Source organism: Callospermophilus lateralis, chromosome 20, assembly GCF_048772815.1.
Source record: "Callospermophilus lateralis isolate mCalLat2 chromosome 20, mCalLat2.hap1, whole genome shotgun sequence".
Classification (NCBI taxonomy): Eukaryota; Metazoa; Chordata; class Mammalia; order Rodentia; family Sciuridae; genus Callospermophilus; species Callospermophilus lateralis.
The window spans coordinates 17,040,372-17,063,043 of NC_135324.1; the positions used below are offsets into that span (position 1 = coordinate 17,040,372).

Consider the following 22,672-nt stretch of genomic DNA (forward strand, 5'->3'; position numbering starts at 1 on the left):
GTGAGCTCTCGGCTGTCACCACCGCTCCTTCACAGTAGTTCACTTACTGCGACCTGTCAGCCATCTCTGATTTATAAAGAAACCAACATCAAATAGGATATTTCTTCACATCCGTGAAACGAATAAAAGCTTTCTTATCATTACATGGTGGGATTACATTCTAGTAACTTTCTAAGAAAAAAATTGTTTCAGGTACAACTTTTAAAATCTTAACACTGGTGTGGTCTGATTGTCAGATCTCTCTTAAACACATTCCTTTTTGTTCAGAAAGAGAGGGAGAGAGAGAGAGAATTTTTTAACATTTATTTTTTTTTTTAGTACTTGGCGGACACAGCATCTTTGTTTGTACGTGGTGCTGAGGATCGAACCCAGGCCGCACGCATGCCAGGCGAGCGCGCTACCACTTGAGCCACCTCCCCAGCCTTAAACACATTCTTAACAGGTGAAATGTTCTTAGGTGTGAAGGTGCTTACTGTAACTACAGCTGCTCCCTCAACCTGAGTCCTTGAGCATGTAAGAACCCGGGGTCTGATGATGCTGTTTGACGAAGCTTTTTGATGTGGAGTAGTCAGGTCCCTTTTGAATATGACAGGGAAAAGCACTGACCACCTCCGAGGAGCTGTTTTCTGTGAGTGTGACCCCTCCAGAGGGGGACTCAGGTCAGAGCTCACGGTGGTGCGTGGTTGAAGGAGCAAGGTGGCCGCTCTGTCCCAGCCTAACTTCCCCCACAGGGACAGTTGGCTTTTTTGCTAAGTCACCTGTGTGGGATAATTGAGCAGCAACATGTCCAGCTCCATCCCTCCGCCTCCTGGGCCCCTTCTGCACCAGCGCTGTGTCGAGGTGCCAGCTGCTTCTACCCTGGCATTCTGTAGGGAGAGTTTGGAGCGCTGCGTCTGAACCAAGTTCCCATCAGAGCTTCGATGTCACGCGGAAGCCAGCCAGCCAGAGCTGGTGACGGAGCAGAAATGAACATGCAGTGTTTTTAAGCATTTCTTGGGTAAAGAGGTCACTTTTTAACAGTCGTATTGTACGGCTAAGTGAGGGCAAGCTTTCCCTGGTGTGAAGTCTCACATGGCTGGCTCCAGGCGAGGCTGTGACGTGGCCCCGTGGCCTGGCCTCGCCCTTTCCTGCCTGCTGCATTCCCACTTGAGCCCCAGCATCTGTGGGGTGTGCCCTGTGAAGAGAGCCGGGCTGCAGGTAAGGAGCTTTGACATGTGTTTACACCCTGCAGCCTCTGGGTGCTCGAGGATGAGAAAGCCGAACGGGTTCCCACTGGAGAGCTGGTGAAGCCAGTGGATCCAGCAGTGTTCATGAGAACGTCTTTTGGTGTTGTTTGGTTTTCCCTTTTTTCTTGGTGGTGCCAGGATCTGAGTCCTCAGAGTGCTTTACTACACAGGCTCTTCCACTGACTGCACCCAGATGCTCACAGCAGCTCAGTTCCCTGCTCTCCTAAGTCTGCGTGGTTAAAGCTGGAGGGGACCCAGTCAGTGTGCTGAGCTGAGGCTGGAGCCGCGCCCCCTCCAGACAGCGAAGGCCTGGGGAGGTCACAGCCTGCCTTCTCGACAGCGAGAGGGGAGCCCAACTGGGAAGAAGCCAGGAAACAGCTCTGAGAGCCGGGAGCCAGGGGGAGCGCTGGGCTTTCCTCCTCTGGCTGGGAGCTGCGGGCCCTGGGCCCCCAGCCGTCCCCGGGGTCTGGGGGATGATGCAGTGGTGCAGCAGGTGACCAGGAGCCAGCGTGGTGACGCTTGTGGAACACTGTCAGCCAGTTCTCCCTGCGGTGACAGAGAACCTGGCGCAGTCAGCTTAGCAGGAGGAGGGGCGTTTCTGCTCATGGCCCAGGGCTGCTGGGCTCTGTTGCTGTCACCCCGGGGCGCACGGTACCTCACGGAGGAAGCCTGTCCGTGTCCCCGGAGGCACAGTGACCTCATGGCCACAGGGAAGCAGGGGCACCAGCGGGCCCGGTCCAGCAGCCCTCAAGGGCAGCCCGTGGCCTGGCTTCCCACCTGAGGCCCACCGCCCAGAAGCCCCTCCACCTCCCAGTGGCACCTCGGGCTGGGGACCAGGCCTCCACACGGCCCTGGAGGACATTCAAGATCCCCTCAGGGCTCTGGTGCTCAACATGGAACGGCACCGTGTGGGGTGTTGTCGGGTCTGTCGGGACTGTCGAAGAGGAGCTGTGAGCTCTCAGTGCAGTGCGGCGGGAGGAGCACCCCCTTCTGAAACACACTCGGTATCCTCTAGAGCCGCGTGTCCCCTCCGTGAGAAACGGGTGAGCTCCTGCCAGCCGCTGGGCCTTAGGTGGGTGATGTTTTGAAGTGTCCGCCAGCTGTGTCCTACCTGTGACCACTGGTGGTTAGAGTTTCAGAATACATGCTGAGTGTCATGCACAGCTGTCCTGAACACGTGTGCAGATTATATTACAGTTGGCCTGGTTTATAACTATCCTTTTAACACTGTCTCAGGCTGGGTCAGGGTGTGGCTCAGTGGAGGAATGTCCCGGGGAGCCACCTGCAGTAGCCCTGTTTATAATCCCAGCAACTCAGGTGGCTGAGGCAGGAGGATCGCAAGTTCAAAGCCAGCCTCAGCCTTAGTGAGACTCTTGTCTCAAAATAAAATATAAAGAAGGAGACAGTAGTTAAGTGCCCTTGGTTCGATCTTTGGTACCAAATAAGAGAAGAACAACATCACAGTAAGTGACCACAGACCCAGGTCCTAGAGTGTGTGTGCCTAAGGTGCAGACCTGGTCAATTCTGGAAGTGGTGGCCACGTTCTCCTTCAAGGGGTAACGGGCTTCATCTCCCTGCGTGGAGCCTTTACCCCAGCCTAGTAACGGTGTCATCACGTCTGCTCGTTGGCCTGTCTGATGAATGACACAGCTCACATGACTTTAAACTGTGTTTCTTTATTTAACGGAAGTTGAACATCGTACATGTGAGTCGTCGTGTCTCCTTTTCTGATAATCACCTGCTGGTGTTCTGGGCAGTTTCTGTTGGCCCATCACATCCCTGTTCAGAAACTCGCACCAGATCAGGCCTTGGCCTGGGGGGTGCATTGTAAATGGTCTCTATTTCTCTATTAGCCTTTCGCCTGGCTCCTGACGGTTTTTGTTGCCCGTGCAGACAGAGCTGTAGGGTTTTATCTAGTTGGGTTTATCGTTCTTGTGTAGATCCCGTATTTTGAGACGTAGCTGGCCTCCTTGTTCTGAGGTCATAAGGAAGGTCTGTTTCCTCCTGATGCTTTAATAGCTTCATGTTTCACACTGATGGCTTTGATGCGTTTTCCTGGGGTGTCATGTATGGGATCAGGTGTTGCTTTATTTACATATTTATTTATTGAAGCCCTGTCACCCGGTTGTCCTCAGCCAGTTAATGATTCTCCTAATTAATCTTTCCTCTTAATGAATTTTCAAGGTCCAGGAAGTTGTCTGCCCTTGCGGAAGCCCTGAGAGAAGTCTCCCTCACCAAGGGGCAGCTGGGGCTGGAGCTGGAGGAGCTGGAAGCTGCGGCCCTTCTCGTCCAGGAGGAGGAAGCTTCCGGAAGCGCAGCCCGCTCGCCCAGCGATTCCGGGGGGTCGGGATCTTCCGACTCTGAAGACTCGGCCTCAGAGCAGGAGGAGCAGGCAGAGCGGCAGCGTGCGCCCGGGGATTCTCCGCGGGGCCTCTTTCTGGAGAGCGGTGCCCCGCTTCCTGCTGGTGGTGAGGCCGGCCTGGGGTCCACAGTGGGTCAGGGGGCGCTGCTGGCCGTTCCCCAGGAGCCTGCAGGGCGCAGGCCTCTGATAGAGGAGCTCGGCGACCGTCTGAGGACGACCCTGCAGATTTCCACGTCTCAGGGAGCCACTGCAAGGAGCCACCGCAGAACACAGGACGGAGAGGGGCAGGCGACGCCGGGGACTGACTCGGGCCGGGCGTTCTTGGCAGGGAGTTAGGACGGGGTGGGCGCCTCTCCTGAGCTAGAACCCTCCGTGGGCTGCATGGGCTTGGCACTTTTTCTTTGTACATACAACATTGTTCTTGAGTGAGCTGATTTTTATACATATTGGACTCTTTGTTGCTTCCTGAAAATTAAAGTTCTAAAGTGTTGTAACTGAAGTTCAGCTGATGTCTAAGGGGGCACAGGGGTCCTGCTGCTGGCCTCTCGGGAACATCAGTGCTCTCTGCTCCGTCGAGGACCTCGTGTTCCTGTTGCGCAGCGTGCTGAGTACCACAGTCGGGGCTTCCCGTCACCTCTCGTGTCCTCCAGCCTGTGTTGTCCTGGCCTCGCCCGCGGCCAGCACCAGCGACCACTGATGTGCCCTCCTGCAGCACTGGGTTCCCTGGGCTGTCCTCGTGCAGCGCGGCTGGCTCTCGGCCAGGCCTCCCCTCGAAGCTGCCTTGACGCTGACCCCCGTGGCAGCAGGGCCAGGAGCTTCCGGGGGCTTTTCCTCCATTGCTGACGACCGAGTCGGTGAACAGCTCGCTCCTCTCACCTCCTGGTGAGTGTCTGAGTCGTTCCCAGTTTGGGGCTGTTGGAAACACAGCTGCTGACGGTTGTGCTCAGGCGAGGTGTGGACAGAGCTCTGTTTCTCAGGTAATCATCTGGAAGTGCAGCGGCTGAGCCGTCCGGAGGTTGTGCCCCCTGACATTTCCAGGGCCCGTGAGCAGCCTTGCTCACAGCTGGCCATCTGCTGTCCTGGCAGCAGGACCCGAGTCCAGCTCCTCCCCGGGCTTGCCCTCACTGGGTGCGGTCCAGTGGAGCCACACCCCATTTCCTTTTCTTTTTTCTTTTGAGACGTCTTGCAGAGTGTCCAAGGCCGGCCTTGAACCTGCGGCCCTCCTGCCTCGGCCTCTGAGTTGCCGGGACCACGGGCTGCACCCCACACCCTGCTCCTATGGCGTCGGCTCTTCTCCTGACACCTAGGTGGTGGTGTCTTTTTGAAGTGTCTGTGAATCTTCCACCAGTTTTCTTTTGAAGACAGATTGTTGTTTTCTAGACTCTGTGTCTTGGGGGTTGTGTGTCCTGCCACTTTGGGTGCCTTGGTTTGGTCATATCTTGTGGGTGCTGGGCTTGAATTCCTGCAGCTGTTCCTCACCTTGTTTTGGGTGCCCCTCGGTGGCTTGCTGTGGTGTCCCCCTGTGGGCCTGGCCTTGGTGGTTTGCTGGGTGGGTCTAAGGCGTGGTGCCAAGGACGTTTTTCCTGGAGGCTGCCTCTCCTGAGGGTCCTCCCTGGGTCCCTCCCCTCTGCCTGTTGGTCTCAGGTGGTGTCGCCTGGTCTCTGACTGCGCTCTTGAGGGCTGCAGGGCCCTCCTGTGCCCTGCCCTGCCTCCTCTCCCTCCAGCTACCAGTGGTTGTTCAGCCCTGGGCCCTGTCCTGGCCCTCTCCTCCCCGGGCCCTGTCCTGGTCCCTGCGGGCCCTCAGCTGTGTCGTGAACTCTGGGGTCCACCGGGTTCTGCCTGGACTGTCCCTCCTGCCTAGGTTGGGGTCCTTCAGGGCAGTGCATGGGGCCTTGACAGGGGCCCTGGGTTCCCTCCCCCGTCCCTCGGTGTCAGTCCTGCGGATCTTCAGTGTGGTGCCCACCACTGTCCCGTGCGTTCCCTGTTTCTTTTTTGGCTGTGCCTGTCCAGGGAGCCCATCTGGCCTCCGTCACTCCACGTGGACCGGAAGCAGCGTCTGCAGCCGCGTCTCACCTGTCTGTCCCCTCTGAGTGCAGGCTCTCGGGAGGCGGCTGTGTCGCACTTGTCACCAGGAGCCTCGGTACTGTGCTCTCTGTGCGCCATCGGCGTGCGGTGAGTGAGCCGACCGAGTGGAGCAGCTTTGGGGAAGAAAGGACCTGAAATCTGATACGCGTTGATCTCAACTGCATTTTTATTCCAAGAAAGGGTCGGATTTCGGAGGACTGTGAGGGTCTGTGTTTCTGGTAAAATCCCAGCTGGCGTTAACCTGGTAGTGGGCGACGGTGCCACTTGACGTGGCTGTTAGCGCCTGGACCCACCAACGGCATGGCGAGACGCGTTCCAGACGCAGCCTCCCTGGAGAGCGGCAGGTTGCTGTGGCCGTCGAGATGGTGTCTCTCCTCTGCAGCACAGTCCCTGGGGACAGTCTGGAAGGCGCCATCTGTCACTGCAGTCCTTTGCTCCTACTAAAGCCCCGCAGGTAGGGCTGATCCCGCCTTGCCTCAGAGTTTCAAGCGGTGGAAATTGTCTTCCTTCCTCAGTTTCTGTCCTTAGGAACCTCGACGGGACCCGGTTCAGTGAGACTCGTCAGAGAGAAACGCCTTCCTCAAACCATGGGCAGGTGCGATCCTTGTCTGGCTTCCCACGGCCACAGGGCTCTGCGGGCCACTTGTGGTCATAGGGACGACGCGCAAGCTCCCAACCTGGGCTCCGTGTCCGTGGCGGTCCCCCTGTTTGCTGCCTCCCACTCCCCGTCTGTCTGAGCCTCTGCGCTCACTGCGGCTTCACTCCGTGACCCAGAGCACGCTCACAGCTGAAGGAGGCAACCTGCCAGGCAGCCCTGGGCACCTCCTATACCCACCTGAGACTCCCAGGTCCCTGCTGACGGGGGCGAGCAGGGGAAATTAGCTGAAGAGCAGGGAGGCAAGCTGTGACGCCTGGGTGCGGCTCGGCAGGGAGGACCGAGGCTTGAGGTGGGCAGGACAGCACTGAGTCCAGGTGTGACGGCCAGGAGGGCGGGTGGACACCAGGCCCCAGGCCTCACCCTCCGTCTGGAAAATGGGAGTAGCCTACAGTCATGGGTCACCAACGAGGGGGCTCCACTCTGAGAAGTGTGGGCTCCACGGCGATGTGTCATGGCCTTTGGGACCACGGGGGTGCGTGCAGTCCACTGTCGGCCAAGACGCCGTAAGACAGGGCATGAGTGAGTCTTGCTGCTTATCTTGCTGGCCCGTGAGACTGTGTTCAAATGCACGTGGTGAAGCAGCGCGGGGGGTCATCGGTGTCCACCACCCCAGAGCAGAACAGGACACTGCTGCTCCCTCACAGAGGCACCAGCCGCAGGCAGGCCGGCCGGCGGTGGAAGTCCACGGGGCTCAGCGATCAGCTCGAAGTGTGAACCCTCGTCGCGGTTTGCTCATCGCCCACCTCTTCCATGTCCTCTCCCGGGGTCCCTGACGACTACTGGGCCACGCTGTGGGCGTTTCAGGAGCCCTCACGCAGCCAGTGTCATCTGTCACTGGCACAAGACGGATTTACCAGCCAGACCGGCTGCTCCTTCCACATGGCTGACAGACAGCTGGGGGCGGTTTGCACACCTGCTGGTGAGAAATCCACTGTGGTCCTGTGGATCGAATTCTGTTACCGAGGACTGAGGGAGAGAGAGAAAGCCAGCTTTCTTAGGCCTGAGACTGTGGAGTCAGTACTTTATAACAGGACTTCCACCCAGCTGTCCTGCGGAGAGGGATTTTTAATTTTAGGTATTACCACTAGCCATCATCTTGCACGGTCACAGTGACAAAACAGACACCTCTAAAGGACATGGAAATGAGACGATGACTTAATACAGGAGTAAAAATCCACCTAAAAATCCACTAGTCCTCGGAACACATTATAAAATGTTGAAAGACGCAGGGATCTCCCCGAATGACCATCTGCCACAGAAGTCCCCGCACGCCAGGTAAACGGAAGGTGCGCTTCAGGAACACAGATCTCTGATCGTTTGGCCAGGGTCCCGGTGAAAGCCCATCAGAGACGGCAGGTGTTGCCCAGGTGGGAGTTTGCCGTGGGATCCCCTCCGCCCCGCCCGCCTTCCCAGTGGGTGATCTACGGCCCCGGCCTACAGCCAGTGGAGGAGGCGTCGATGAGGCTTGATTTAAGGCGGCCGGTGATAAACGCAGCGGGGAGGCTGATGGACGTCTCCAGTGACGGGGGCACGGTAGTGGACGCAGACAGCTCGTCTCCAGGCTGGAGAACACAACAGGGAAACACGTGTCGGCCAGATAAATGGCTTTGCCGTTTCCGACTCTCCCGGAGGCCATTCGTTTCTGAGATAAGGAAGACTGCTCTCCAAAGTCACGGAAGATAAGCTGCAGAGGGATGGCTGTGGGCAGGGACCAGGCACCAGGGACGCAGCAGGAAGGATCCGCTCCTGGGAAGGGCTCACGGGGGCCACACTGCTGCCACCTGGTACTGAAAGTGTCCTCAGTGGCCACTCTTGTCTTGGAACCTATTTCCAGGGCGACCATTAGGACTGGTTCTATTGGAGTGAGCATCAGGGACAGCTGGGGACGGCCACCTGGCTTCCGGTCTCCTGGGCTGGGGCGGCTAGCTGGAGCCTGGGCCTCCTGAACTGGTCCCAGTTGTTGCTGATCTTCGCAGTTTGCTACTCCAAGCAGCGAGGAGAAGTTACTAGATCACGTGCTTCAGCGCCCAGCAGCAGGTGGCTCTCAGGAGGGGCTTGCCCACCACTCAACGGTGTGCCCACAGCCACTGCTTCTTGGGCTCTGCCTGCACAGCCCTGATCCATGTCAACCTTGTCTCGCTGGACGGACACCACTCCACCCTGCAGCCACCTACTCTCGCTCACACCCAGGCTCATTCGGGGCCAGCGGAGGGAATCGCTGGTCGTCCACGCTGGGCCGCTGTGGCCTGGTGTGCTGGCTGGCTGTCCCAGTCACTGACCACACCTGGAGCGGGGACAGAGTCGGGAGACTTGGGAAATGAGGCTGGAGGACTAACCCAGGGAGGTGGCCGCTCCCCTGTCCCCAGCCCCAGCACAGCCTGAGTGCCCAGCGGGCTCTGTGAAGAGAACCTCGGGAGCTGGGCGTGCAGCTCAGTGGCTCAGTGGCACAGCGCCGCCCACCCTGCGCCAGGCCCCAGGTTCCTAAAACAGCAGTGAGCCTGCAGCTCGGCTTCCCAGCTGCAGGCCCTGCTCCCTCCCATGGAGGCCCTGCCCAGGCAAGGTGACAACTGGGCCACTGCTACAGGCGCGTCCCCAGCCTGGCAGGGGCCACCAGGACACCCTTGTCCCCCTGCCCATTGATGCCTGGCTCAGGCCCAATCTTCCCTCCTCCGCCACTTCCTGGCCCGTCGCCTCCATCCTCGGGGACGCTGCATAGGCGTCCTGCTTCCAAGGACTAAGCTGACCTCTGGTTCCTGAGCTGCCCCGAGAGATCCCTGGGTTTCCACGAGGCGCTTTGCCCAGTGCCTGGGTGGAGACCGTCACCTCGCAAGAGCAGACAGCTGGGCTGGGGCTTGCATGACTTGCCCTCCGTCACCCTGGGCCTGCAGCTCCACCTCTGCAGCTGCGCTTCATGGACACTAGGTGCTGCTCCTTGTCACTCACAGCCACACCTGGCTCATGCTGGGAGAGGCTGGATCACAGCTCTCACTGGGGCAGGGCAGGGTGGTAGGCAGGCTGCCGTGCCACCACCTGTCCTCTGTGCAGACAAGAGGCCTTGCCACGTGGTGCCTGGGGACTTGACAGATGACACGCCGACATGAGTGGCTTAATTCGTACATAACTCATTCTGGCGATGTAAGGCAAAGCCAGGTACCTCTTGGGAGGGCCAGGAAACCCACACTGCACCCGCCGGCGGTGGCCCAGCCTCTGGCCCTGGGGAGAGGGGCCTGAGCCGTGGTCCCCACATGCCCAAGGTGACAGTGCCCATTCTGCGGGTAGGCCACTGACTGACTAGTGTCTCACGCCCCTCCCCCAGCAGGGGCCTCTGGCCAAAGGCGGCAGTGATCACCCATCTGCTCTTGGTGCCTCGGGGCCGGGGTGGGGCACCGAGCAGGTGTGGCAGGAAGGGGCCGTGGCAGGTGCGAATGCCGGGCTCCCGAGGCTTCAGCTCTGTTTAGCACAGCCTGCCAGGGCGGGGGCGGGGAGCTGTGGTGTGTGAGAGTCAGAGGACGTGAGCCGAGCTGGAGTCAGGAAGCCTGGGTTTTCCAAGATGGGAAACCGGTCTTGGGGTGTGTCGGGGGCTTGGGGAGAAGCTCGGGGCCTGGCCCACCCCAGCCCCAGCTACGTGAGGTGTCACCCGGCGTGGAGCAGCATCCTCACTGCAGGCGCCCCTGGCCCCTCTGTGTGGAAACCGGGCTCTCGGCTCAGCCAAGTTCCCCCTGAAGAGGGTGGCAGGACAGGGCGAGGGACACTGGGCCCTGCTTGGAACCACATGCCAGGTGCCTGGCCCTCCTCTCCTGCCTGTCCTCATTTCCAACAGGCTGGAAGGGGGTCTGTGGGTTTGGGCGGTGGCGGAGATGGAAGCCCCCTGCAATGTCATTTAGAGAGGACACGTGGGTCGGCAGGAGCTGGCAGCGTGGCCAGGCAGGAGAGGGCAGGAAGACAGTCCAGAGGAAGGTGAGGACGAGTGGCTGGGCAGAGGGGACTGCACCCTGCGGGTGAGGACGCAGACTGTCGGGTGGCTGAGACAGAAGGGGCAGCAGCAGGGCTAGTAGGCGGGCAACCCCAGAAAGGCGCAGGGTCAGCGTGTTGCAGAGAGAAAGGGAAGGTTGATGCGCCCAGCGCCCACCCCGTGGAGAAGCAGTGGCCGTTTATCGTGGTCCCTGTGTGTGCTGCCCCCTCTGTGCTGCCCGTCACACTCTGACCACTGCTGGCCCCAAAGACGCGCCTTTCCCCTGTGGACTTGGGATCTGCTAGGTGTCACTCACCGTTGCCCACCCGAGGTTGCTCCTAACGACAGCCCGTGTTTATGGAGCAGTCACTTAGCGCCGGCCTCGAATCCCCACGAGGGACACAGAGACTGTCCCTTTTTACAGATGGGGAAAACTGCGCGGGAAGCTCTTCAGTGTTGGTTTCAGCAGCTGAGTTTGCTTTTACTTTAAAGAGGGACTAGTGGTGTGGGCCAGGAACATGGGAGGCTGGCCAGGGACGCACGCTGCCCGCTTGGAAGGCGGACTGGGATCTGCTGCCGCCGGGCTCCGTGACCTTGGCATCTTACCAGACTTGCCCAAGGTCTTCCACCTCTTCCTCTGTGATGCGGGAAGTGGGCCCTCCTTGGGGGCTCTGGGAGGCCCGGCACTGGGCCTAGAGCGCAGCTCCGTTCCGCTCTGTTGGTCCCCAGTGATTCCACAAAAGGGAACGCACCACTGAGACCTGGGGCTCGCCTTCCTACCTGACCCTGTGTCTCCTGGTGACGTCGGGAGGAAGAGATGAGGCTGGGGGTGGGAGGGACCCTGGGCGACTTCCTGGGCAGCGGAGACAGACAGCACCTGCAGATACGTGCTGAGAACTCAGAAGAAGGCTACTCTTAAGTCAGGACCTGCCTGAGTGGGGTCCAGCCTCGCCAGAGAGGCAGGTGCCTGGTGGGCCTCCTGGTTGGACTGCGTGAGTGCCCTCTCCAGGACTGGGTGGCGCTGGCTTCCGTGAACCTCTGGATCTGTGAACCCTAGACCAGGGCCCTCTGGCTGTCCCTCTGTGGGAGCGCTGCTTTCTTCTCTAACCCTGATAAATCTGGTAACTTGGCTCTCAGCCTGGGTCCAGGGGAATTTTCTCTTTAAATTCCCAAGACAAAGAAGCCAGCCCCTCACTCCTTGGGACACTGGCGGGCACTCTCTGTGCCTTTCCTGAATGGAGCCCTGATTTATGAGCCCGTGGCTGCATGGGACCTGCCTCTCGGTGGCTCTCAGAGGCAGAGGGGATCCAGCACAAAGCGCACGAGGCACCGGGGTGACCCACCCCTCTTAGTCAGTGGCACAGCACGATCCGTGTCACGTGGCCTCTGTGCCCTTGACGACAACCCACCCCTCACTGCCCAGCCTGGGAGGGCAGCTTTGGCGTCACTGGAGATTCCAGTTGAGTGTCCTGGGGTGTCCTGGGGACCCAGCTCCCGCTGCTGCCTCCTCAGGCTTGTCCCCGCCCACCTGCGTGCTGACTGGGCTGTCGGGGCTCTGGTGCCCGGCAACGGCGGGGCTCTCGGGATGTGAGTGAGCAGAGCCAGCTCCCACCTGTCCCCTGTGGCTCTGCTGGCATCTCCCTAGGCCTGGCAGCTGCCCAGGGCATGTCCAGCGCTGGCCTGGATGGGCCTTCCTCACCAGGAGCAGGCCTCCGCCCGGAGACTCCTGCCTTAGTGGGAGACACGGCCACGTCGGCGCGCTTCTCCAAGAGGCGCTGAGGCAAGTCTGAGGGTTTTCCTGGTGACCCGTGACCAATGGCCTCCCCCCCACCCCTGGCCTCAAGCAGGATGGGGAGGTGACCATGGGGAGGAAGAGCTCTCCTGGGTGACTGGGGCCACATCCACAGTGAGAAGCAGGTGGGAAGACGGTGGTGGCCGTGGTAGCCAGCCCCCTGTGGAGGCCGCCCAGGGGGACTCCCACATTCGGTGGGCAGCAAGGTTCCAGAGGCTGAAACGGGAGGCAGTGGCCACGTGGGCAGATCTGCAGACAGGGCTCTGGAGGAAGGTACAGATGCCAGTCAAGAAGACTCTCAGTTCTAAGGGACAAAACGGCTCTGTTCCTCCATTGGGATAATAATCAGTCCAGTGACTGACTCTGAAGGGAAACTTGGGACTGCCTCAGAGGAGGGTGCATACCCTAGTAAAGAGTTCATCAAGAACTAACAATGGTGACTCCCTCTCTCCGTGGACCCGGCCACCCGACTGTAGAAGCCTCATCTTACATTGTATCCAACATGATAATGCACCGTATCTGATGGATGCGCCTGTACACATTTGAAAAGAACTTTTAAATCTTTGCGTTTGAACTTCCCTGGCTATGAATAGTAACTCATTTAATTGACGGTTGGCTCTGCTTTCTCAGCAACCATCCTGCCGATGCGGGATTTCTCAGAAAGTGGGGCCCTAGACTGTTTTTAGATCAGTAACAACTTCATGAACTTTAGATACAGTAACAAGGCAGTGAACAAAGCGGACCCTCCACTCGGGTCTCTTTCTCCCAACAGCTGGAGTTACAGCTTCTCTTCTTCCTGGGCTTCAGTGAGCTTGCGAGGCCCGACCTCGAGGCCGGGCCTCCTGGGGGAGACAGGCTGGCTGGGCCGCTCTGGGGGCCTGGAGGCAGCGGGCAGGGGCTCAGGCCCCCAGACTCTTCTCACAGGTCACATGGACGCTTCCCTGGGTTGACTCCTGAGCCTGGCAGGGTCTGTCCCAAGGTCAGGAGGCTTGGGAGTCACCTTCGGATCCGCACAACAGGGACCCCGAGAGTCAGTGACAGCCATGCCTGTTACCCTGGGGACCCTGAGTCCAGACGCCAGCAGAGAAGGGCACTGCCCCCCTGGCCTGGGAGTCTGTGGTCCTCCACGCACCGGTTTACCCAGCACAAAGCGGCCAGGGAGCAGAGGAGGGGAACAGGGGCCTGCGCTTCCTCGGGGTCCCCTGAGCTGCCGGCTTCCCTTCACATCAGTGTGTGGTTTCCGGTCACTTTACAGTAGCCCAGGGGCTGGCCTGGCTGGGACAGGTAGGAGCTCCAGCCCTGGGCTCTGTAGGTCAGGCCATGCAGGGGCCACCCCTTCCTGCCCAGGCTCCAGGGAGCCAAGACAGTCACCAAGGCCACACAGAGGAAGGGGCAGGGAGCATGGGAAGAGAGCTGTCCCCACACCCGGCCGCACCCCCACCCTGCTCCCTCCTGGGATGGCCAGGAAGGTCCGGACCCTCCAGAGGCTTCGCTGGAGTTTCTAGATGCCCCCAGTGGCCATGTCTCCTCCCACAGTGATGCTGCCTTCCCCGAATCCGTGACAGAAGAGGGTGGTGGCCTCAGGGCGCCTGTGTAGGGCACAGGTGTTCGGTAGAGGAGCCAGTGGGTGGGTCCTGTGCCCGTGCCCGCTGGCCGCCCTGGCTGCCGGGCTTGTCAGGCTGGGCTGTGGCTGGCTCCCCGGGACCCAGGAGTCCCCTCTGTGTGGCTGTCTAGGGAGAGGCCCGGGGCTGGGTGCTCTGCGTAGAAAGCCGGGAGGTCAGGTGGCCTGCTGCTGGCCTCTGCTGGGCTCTGGTGACACCCCTGGCCACACCATGACGTGGCGGGGGGCACCGTGGTAGAGCCTGAGCGAGGTAACGCGGGAAGCTGCCAGGCCCCTGACAGCGCCTGCTCACAGGACTTCCCGCCAGGGACAAGACGAGGCTCTCAGCGTCGCCACGCAGGGGACCCAGGTCCAGCACTGAAAGTGTGTCCCCAAAGGGTGGCTCTCAAGGGACCGCACCCGGCACTGCCTTGGCTGGGGCTCCCTGGACGCAGAGCCCAGGTGGCCTGGGTGCAGTCACATCTGGGAGGTCCCGGGAAGCCCTGCCCGAGGGGCAGCAGGGCGGGAGGGAGCCAGCAGGGGAGCCCTGGTGAGCATCCCCACCCTGCCCCAGGCGCCATGGTGAGGGCAGGCCCAGGGTGCCCTCCCGCCAGGCCCAGGGTGCCCTCCCGCCAGGCCCAGGGTGCCCTCCTGCCAGGCCAGGGGTGCCCTCCCGCCAGGCCCAGGGTGCCCTCCCGCCAGGCCCAGGGTGCCCTCCCGCCAGGCCCAGGGTGTCCTCCCGCCAGGCCCAGGGTGTCCCGGATGGGCTGCCTGAGATCCGGGGAGGGGTCCACAGTGCCCAGCCTGAGTAACCTCGGGGCCCTCCTGATGCCATAGCAGGACCCTGTCCCCTGTGTCCAGCAGGCTGCAGGGCTGCCTGTGTCCTCGTCCCCTCCAGTGACGGGCCGTGAGTGTACAGCATCCTGACGCTGTCCCAGGGCTCGGGGCTGCTGCTCCCACCACCCAGTGCCCGGGGCTCCATGGTCAAGCCAGGCCTGTCCCCAGCTCTGAGGCCCTGTCCTCCCTCCGTCTTTGGAAGCCAAGGAGGAAGTCCTGCTCCTGGCGGGCCTCTCCTGGCCTCCTCCTGGGGACTCTGCAGGAGCCCCTGGCCGTGTCCTGTTTACTGACCGGAGCCTGAAGCCACCCTTGGCGTAGCGCCCAGCCAGGCCGCGTCCCCAGGATTGCTGGGTGTCCAGCCTGCAGCACAGCCCTCCTCCGCCCCTTCCAGGCCCTGTGGTTCCCCTGGCGCACCCTGGCCACCGCCACCAGGAGGAGCCCAGCAGGGCTTCGGAGTTCTCCCCGCTGCCACTCCCTGAGGCTGGGACCCACTTTTGGGTACCTGCAGTGCACAGCCCTGTGAGCAGGGGACACGGCAGAACCGGCTGCTTCATTAGGCACCGATGATGTGTGCTGCAGGGGATGTAGGACCCCACCGTTCCTCCTTTGTTATCCCCAGTGTGAAGTGAGTGGCTCTGGTCCCCACCATGACGTTCTGACCCCCCACAAGACCCAGAGCCGCAAGGCCAACCAGCCATGAACCTCCAGAGCTCTGAGCCACATGAACCTTTTTTCTCTTTAGCTTGACTTATCTCAGTGTTTGTTACAGTAGTGGAAACCTGGCTCACAGCACAGAGGCAGCCCTGCAGATCTAAACCAGGGGGACCCTGGGCACGTCAGGGATCACTGACGCATCCTCTCCGTTCCTCCCTGCAGCCTTCCAAGGGTGCCGCTGTCATTCTGCCTCTCGTGGGAAACGAGGCTCTGGAGGGGGAGTTTGCTGCCAGAGGTCACGTGGCCAGCGTGTAGCTGACAGGGGTTTGAGCCCAGGGGTTTGGGATGCAGCGTGCCAGGGCGGCTCCCCGGGACTTGCAGACACTCCCCCCGTCGTCACTGTCAGTTCACGCTCCAGTGAGCTGTTCATACCCCTGTTGTAGAAGGAGAGCCCCCTGCAGAGCTCACCCCAGCTCCAGGCACCGGGAGCGCGACTGCCCTCCCGCCCCCTGCCAGCCTCCCCTCTCTGTCCCTGTGGAGAGCGCCTCCGGTCTTCCCTGGATGTCACCCATCAGCAGGCCGCCCAGCACCTGCAGGAGCCCCAAGCCCTCCCCCTGGCCCCGCTGCTCTACCCGCGTTTCCTAATGCGCTCGTCATCTAGTGGGCCACGCGGTCTGCTTGCTTATTGTCTGTGCCATTCATTATGGTCCCCTGACAGCACAGTCACCCAGCAGCCAACATCTGCGTCTCTGGCTTGCCGGTGCATTCTGCGTGCCTGGAGCCACACCTGGCACACAGCGCGGGCTTGGCACCTTCCCGTAGAGTGAGCCACCCCTATGGCAAGGCCCGATCTTTTAACGAAAAGCAACAGGAAATGGGAGGCAGACGCGCGTGGCGCACACCCTCATCACACGCACAGTCCCCCTGGGGCCTTGGTGACACAGCCGCTGAGTGTCGAGTGTCGTCTTGCAGAGGCCCAGCGGGTAGAACGGCTCTCCCAAGGTGGCACAGCTCCCTAGCTTCTGTGGAGGCCTGAACTCCACACAGGAAGACACAGCTTTGGCCCCTGAGCACACCCCTGAGACCCTCACTGGCTCAACAGGGTGGCCGCTCCGTCACCCGCAGCGCCCTCCCCTCCCGCCCAGGGCTGTCCGTCCCCTCCAGCCCCCGACTGTCCGTCCTCCGCAATCGCCTCTCCTGGACTGTCGTGGGGGGAACCAGGGGCTGGGGCCGGGACTCAGGGGTGGAGCCGGTGCCTGCACGCACGAGGCCTGGGTCCAGCTCCCAGCGCCAAAAAGGGAAAGGAAAGGAACGCAGAGTCCTAACAGCACGTCCACCTGGCGCCCAGGTCTCCGGCTGTTGGTCGTCCATTGTGTGTAGCACGTTCATCTAGGGAGACGGGCCCAGGGAACAGGAACGGTGAGTCACACATGCGCCTCTGCACCCCGCTGTCCCCCGCGTGGTGGGGCCCGTGTCACGGCCCGTGGTGGGTCACACCAGCGGAGCCAGCAGGACGGGGAGAGTCTCTGGGGTCCGCTCTTTGCACTTGTTCTGATATCTCTTATGAAGGTCACCCCAACGTAGCCTCGGACCTGTCGCACTCTTAGGCACCAAGAGAACTCAAAACACACGTCCGCCTGGGGGACACCCAGCCGCCGAGGACAGGGATTAGCGAATGTCCACCAGCGGGTCACTGGATAGCCAGGCTGAAGTCCAGCTTGTAACAGTGTCATCAGCCAGGAAGGTGGGTGCAGCTCCCGGGGCACGTGCTCAGCTCCTGAGCAAGCCTCGGGGTGCAGTCCAGCCCCACCTCCAACAGAGAGAGAGAGAGAGACAGAGACAGAGAGCGCCATGCTGCACACGCTCTCCCTTCCCTGTGCAGGCTGGGTCCCCTCCTGCTGCTGCGTCCTCCTCCTCCCTCCTCCTCCCTCCCTCCTCCCTCCCCTCCTCCTCCCTCCCTCCTCCCTCCCCTCCTCCTCCCTCCTCCCTCCTCCTCCCTCCCTCCTCCCTCCTCCTCCCTCCCTCCTACCTCCTCCTCCTCCCTCCTCCCTCCCTCCTCCTCCCTCCCCTCCTCCTCCTCCCTCCTCCTACCTCCCTCCTCCTCCCTCCTCCTCCCTCCCCTCCTCCTCCCTCCCCTCCTCCTCCCTCCTCCTCCCTCCTCCTCCTCCCTCCTCCCTCCTCCTCCCTCCTCCTCCCTCCTCCCTCCCTCCTCCTACCTCCTCCTCCCTCCCTCCTCCTCCCTCCCCTCCTCCTCCCTCCCCTCCTCCTCCCTCCCCTCCTCCTCCCTCCCTCCTCCTCCCTGGGCCCACTGCTGAGTTGCAGTGGCCTCCTTGGCAAGCACAGCGCTGTCTGTCCCCCTTGTCTCTTGGCAGCGGCCCCGGCCACATCTGCGCTGGGCCAGGGCTCCAGCATGTGCAGCTGGGGGGTCACACTTCTGCTCAGCAAGTGGAGCGTGCTCCTGCTTTGCCGCCGGGGACCAGACGGGGTGCTTCTGTGGGGTCTGGAGTGGGTCGGGCTCAGGGCGAGGTGGGGAAGGAGCCAGACCAGGAGCACAAGTTGCTCAAGGGGAGACGCGAGAGTGCCCTCAGCTCACTCCCTGCTGTGGCCAGGGCCCCGGGCTTGGGAGCAGGTCACCCTGAGTGGGCAGCAAGCTCAGGGAGCCCACTCAACACCATGGACCCCAGAGTCAGTTTTCTGGGCTCAGGTCTCAGCACACCATATACTAGCTGTGTGATCTGAGGCAAGTTAGGGACCCTCTCTGTGCATCCATGTTTCAAAAAAAGGAGAAAGAGTGCTAGGGTCTGGCTGCAGTGTCACTAGGCAGGTGCAGCGAAGTCCCCTACGTAGCTGCACACACATACTTACGCTTAGAACAGAGGTGGTTCTTGGTGCGCCTGGCACTTGGTAGGTGACAATTCCCGTGCGTGCGGTTCACCCACCAGGGTGCACAAGCCGAGGGACCCTAGGCGTCCAGAGTTGTGGGCTGTCGTCCAGCTCCATCAGGGTCTGGGGGCCTCATCCCCCTGAAGAGGGTCCTTCCCTCAGCCGTCCTCCCCTGCGTCCTCCCCTCTGGCCCCGCGGCCACTCCTCTGCGTCTGTCTCTAGGTCATCTCCTGCAGTGGCATCCTCTGGTGTGTCTGGTGCTGGCTTCTGTCCCTCTGCCCGGCGTTTCCTGGTGCCCACCCTTCAGCAGCAAAACCAGAGAAGCTCCCAGGACAAGCTTTGGTCTGGAGCATGTGCCCAGCTGCATGTGCCCTTCGTCTGCCGCGGGGAAGCCACACTGCCCTGTGTCCACGCACAGGCCACCACTCGGCAGCATGAAGGAACAAGGTACTGCTCCTGCTCCCCCACCCCCCACCAGCAACCCGCAGATGAACTTCCCGCCAGCCAGGTGCTCGAAGCATACGGCGGCTGCTGTGGCACCCGCTGGTTGGGGCAGCCCCTGCTGCCGAGGGAGCTCTGCTGCTGATCCTGGCCTGGCCTCTGCAGATCTGCATCGGGCTCATTCACGGTGCTGAGCCCCGGGTGTTCACTTGCCAGCTGGACAGCGCGTGGTCACCAGCTCCAGGGCCCATCCTTATGGATGGAGGCTGCTGGGCTGTGGGTTCTTCTACCCGAGCCTCACCACCGTCCTCCTCTTCCCTGTCCTCCTCCACGTGCGCCCGGATCCGTGCAGACGCGTGGCCTGTTCTTGCCTTGACCCACCGGCCTCTGCCCAAAAGGAGATGAGCCCCTTCGTGCAGCCACCTGCAGGAACATGGCCTGGCGGGTGGACGCAGCGAGTTCCTTCTGGGCCTCTTCCTGGGATCCACATTTAGGGGTGTCCTCGTCCTTCCACCGCAGGATGGGAGTTAAAAAGAAACCTGCTGAGCCTGGCTCGCCCTGGGGGCGTCCCTTGTGGGGCTCGCTGCCACCCGCAGTGGACTGGGGGAGGGGCGCCAGAGGCCGTGACCCTGACACGGTCAGGCCCGGCCTTCCTGGGGAGGGAGGTTCTCTCCGGCGGGCGCTGTGGAACCTGGAAGGCCTTCAGAGGGGTGTTCAAGGTCAGCCTCCCTGGGAGAGACGGGCATCGGGGCGCTGAGAGGCACTGGGTGGTGGATCCTGGGGGTCAGGCCCCGGGAGGCCCCGCAGGCCCGCACAGATCCCAGAGGCCGCGCCAGCCCACGGGGAGTGGTGGGACATCCCAGGAGATGCCACTTGCTGACGTCCACTCTGTCCCTGGGCTCATGGGACACTCACAGCCCCTTCTCGCATGAGGCAAAGTGACCAGCTGCAGCCGCCACTGTGGGTGGGTGGCAGAGCTGGGATTTTTAACCCTGGCCGATGCAGCTCCGGGTCCCTGCCACGAGATTCACTGACACCGTGGAGCAGAAACGTGCAGCGAGGGGCGCGCACGGGGCGCGGCGGGCTTGCCCCCTGACCCCACTGCGGAGATGCTCTGTTTGACCTGAACGGCGTCCAGAAATGCTTGAATTCACTGTCAGCTTCTAAAAATAGGATTTTTTTTTTTTTTTTTTGCAGATTTCTGGCTTCTCTTAGGAAACCACAGGGTCCGGGGAGAGCGAGCTAGAGCCAAGAACGGCAGCCCCCTTAGCAGGGACATGAGCCCCCCGGGGCCACAGTGCAGGCGTCCAGGACGAATGCCCAGCAGAGGCCCATCCGAGGCCAGCAGGGGGCTTCCTCTGCGGCCTCGCTCCGCTCAGGGGCTGGCTGCCGGCTGCTCCCTGTGTCCTGGTTTCCTGTCCCTCTGTGTGTCTTGTGTCTGATTCTCTTCTTACAAGGACAGCACTCAGATTGGATTAGGGCCCACCCTAATGACCTCATTTTCCCCTAATGACCTCTGCAAGGGCTCTCTTCCGATGACCTCATCTAACCGCCTAATCACCCTTTAAAGACCCGTCTCCAGATGCCGTCACGCTCTAGGAGCTGAGTAGGGACTTCCGTGTGCTCTGGAGGGCCACATGGGGCAGCCGGTGACAATCCGCAGGCCTGGTTTTGTGGGGCCCGAGGAAGTTTCTACGGCCTTCTTTACAGAAAGGAATACGGCTGTGAATCAGGCAGAGGGCCTGCGCTACTGGGCCCGGCCATTCCACACGGGGGCCCTGGGCCCAGACGCTTGGTGCCGGCATCTGAGCTGTCCCCTGCCCCAGCCTCCTGCTCCCCACAGGTGCCAGGACAGGCCCCCGCCACCCCGGAAGCCCTCAGCCAGTGACCGCCTGCCCCGTGGCTGGCCCCCGTGGGTGTGTGTGCGCTGGCCGGTCTCTTGCCGTCTGTGTTTCTGATGCCCCACATCCAGCCTGGCTGGCACTGCAGGTGACCCCGCCAAGGTGGCCTGTTTCTCCGGGGCCAAGGGAGGGGGCACGTTTAGACGCAGATGCCCCATCCAGAACCCCCTCCTGCAGGCTGTCTGAGCTCTGACCCCCAGGGTCACTCTCCACCTGCCCTGCGGCCCCCAAGGCCGGGTACCAGACAGTAGGGACAGCCAGATGTCCCAGAGGCCACGAGCTATCCCACCTGACCAGCCTGCCCTGCCCGCCCCTGCACACCTGCTCCTTCCCACGGAACCCAGGAAGCTCCGTCCAGGCTGTCCTCTGACCCACCGGGCATCCCCCACCTGGCCCTGCGTGACTTGGCGCCCCCTCCTCTTGGGGCTGAGTCAGCTCTGCTGGCCCTGACGTCCCCAGGTCATAACGAAGCTGCCTTTGACAACACCTCGTCTCCCCAGGGCCCCTGGGCTTCAGCCCCAGTGGCCGCCGGCCGTCACATGACTCTGGCCTGCCTGCCCTCCGCCTTTGTGTCCCCTGCAGCCCCGCACAAGCCAGTGCTGGTCCCATCCGTGTCCCAGGGGCGGTTCTTCCAAGGGAACAAGATTCAGGAGGCACAAAGCTGAGCCTTTACTTCACGTAGGAGACGGAGTGACCGTGGAGACGGTGGCTGGCTGACGCTGTTGGGCCGTCTTCCCCTGGCATGGGGGACGCAGCCGCGTGACCGGGGAGCCCGCGGCTAGGCCCTGAGGCCCAGCGACTCCGCCTCGTCTCCCTGACCGGGGCACTGGCCTCACGGTGCAGGACCGCGCCTGGCCTCGTGCTGGACACACAGTAGGTGCTGCCTGAATGAGCCAGGCAGAGCCCGCTCAGGTGGCCGCCCCCCGAGTTCCTTTTCGGGGCTTTGTCTGATAGCCGTGCCCTCCGCAGAGGGACGCAGGGACTTTCTTTCAATGTGTCTTCCTTCTTACGGCCCCTGAGCCTGGCGTCTCTTCAGAACCACCTGCAGCTTGCTGTCCCGACCCGCTGTCCCCTAGCTGCACGGTCACTCTCAGAGCCCTCTGCTGCCCCTTTAATGCCACCTGCTTTGCCGGGCAGGTGGCTGGTGGCATGTGATGGTGCCCACAGAAGGAGCAGCCTGCTGTACGGATGACGTAGGATGTGGACCTCCCCAGACCTGGCTGGCGGCTCCTCACCCCCTGCAGGGGACCCCTTGGGCCTCCGTTTCCTCGTCTGTAATATGGGGACCAAATGCCAGATTCCTGGGAACAGGGGAGGAGAGGATTGGGCAAGCCCTGAGCACAGTGTCCGGTCCACAGTGGTGTTCACTCCTGGGGCTGTCCCATGGGAAAGGCGACAGCGTCCCCGAAGACGGCTCCCCTCCCAGTGCTGCCCGCGGGCCTGGACAGGGCAGCACTGACTCTCAATTTTGCCAGTTTCTGGGATTTTGTGAAGTGCAGACAGGAAAGGCCTCAGCATGAATAAGGCTTGGTTAAGGACGCGCCTTGTTCTCGAGGGGTGGCTCCCTGGTCACCCAGTGAGGCAGGCCCCCCCCCCCCCCCCGGTGACCAGCAGACCCCACCAGCTGTTGGAGGAGGCCCGGGCAGGGCTCCCCAGAACCAGGCTCTCACCCTCCTTTGCCTGCAGCAAAGGAAACTAACAGAAATGTCTGGAGTTCTGAGACTGAACCAGGAGGGGTTAAGTAATCAAGTTATCGGAGATTCCGGGAGCCCCCAATCAAACTCACGTCCTGGTGCATGTGTGTGAGGTTCTTGCTGGAAATGGGGGGGAAATGAGGGAATTGAAAGGTCTTGGGAAGATCCCTTTTTATAATTAGGGCTTCCAAGCCTGCTTTCTGAACCCCACCAGAGGTACTGGGTCAGCGCCTGAAGCATCGTGGTCCCCACAAAGCGCCCTGCTCGGTCCTCTGGTTTCCAGCCCGCGAGCGGGTCGTCGAAGCTGCCCCCTGCTCTGGGGAGCCACCAGGATGGACGTGTGTGTTCCTGAAGGACATCTGTCTTCTCAGCGTCTCTGCAGAGCGTTTCTGAGGAGACGAGGCCTCGGGGTGGGCTCCAAGGCAGCGGAGCCCGGAACTGCTGCTGCCCCCCAGGAGAAGAGGCGTCTCCAGCACCCTGCTCGGGGAGCCCTGTCTGGAAGCTGGGGTCTCTTTAAGCCATGGAGCAGGGCTGCAGGTGGGAGCTGGGAGGTCAGGGCTCAGGGACGCAGAAGGAAGCAGACGCTC

General features: G+C 61.6%; 1 protein-coding gene across 1 annotated transcript in view; it reads left to right on the plus strand.

Annotated features, from left to right (window-relative positions):
- Shq1 (SHQ1, H/ACA ribonucleoprotein assembly factor) overlaps window positions 1-4,040 on the plus strand; it is a 71,271-nt gene extending 67,231 nt beyond the window's left edge. The window contains exon 11 of the mRNA XM_077106237.1: window positions 3,411-4,040. Coding sequence (XP_076962352.1) covers window positions 3,411-3,924 — 514 coding nt within the window. The 3' untranslated portion in view covers window positions 3,925-4,040. The remainder of the gene's footprint in view (window positions 1-3,410) is intronic.
- The last annotated feature ends 18,632 nt before the right edge of the window (window positions 4,041-22,672 follow it).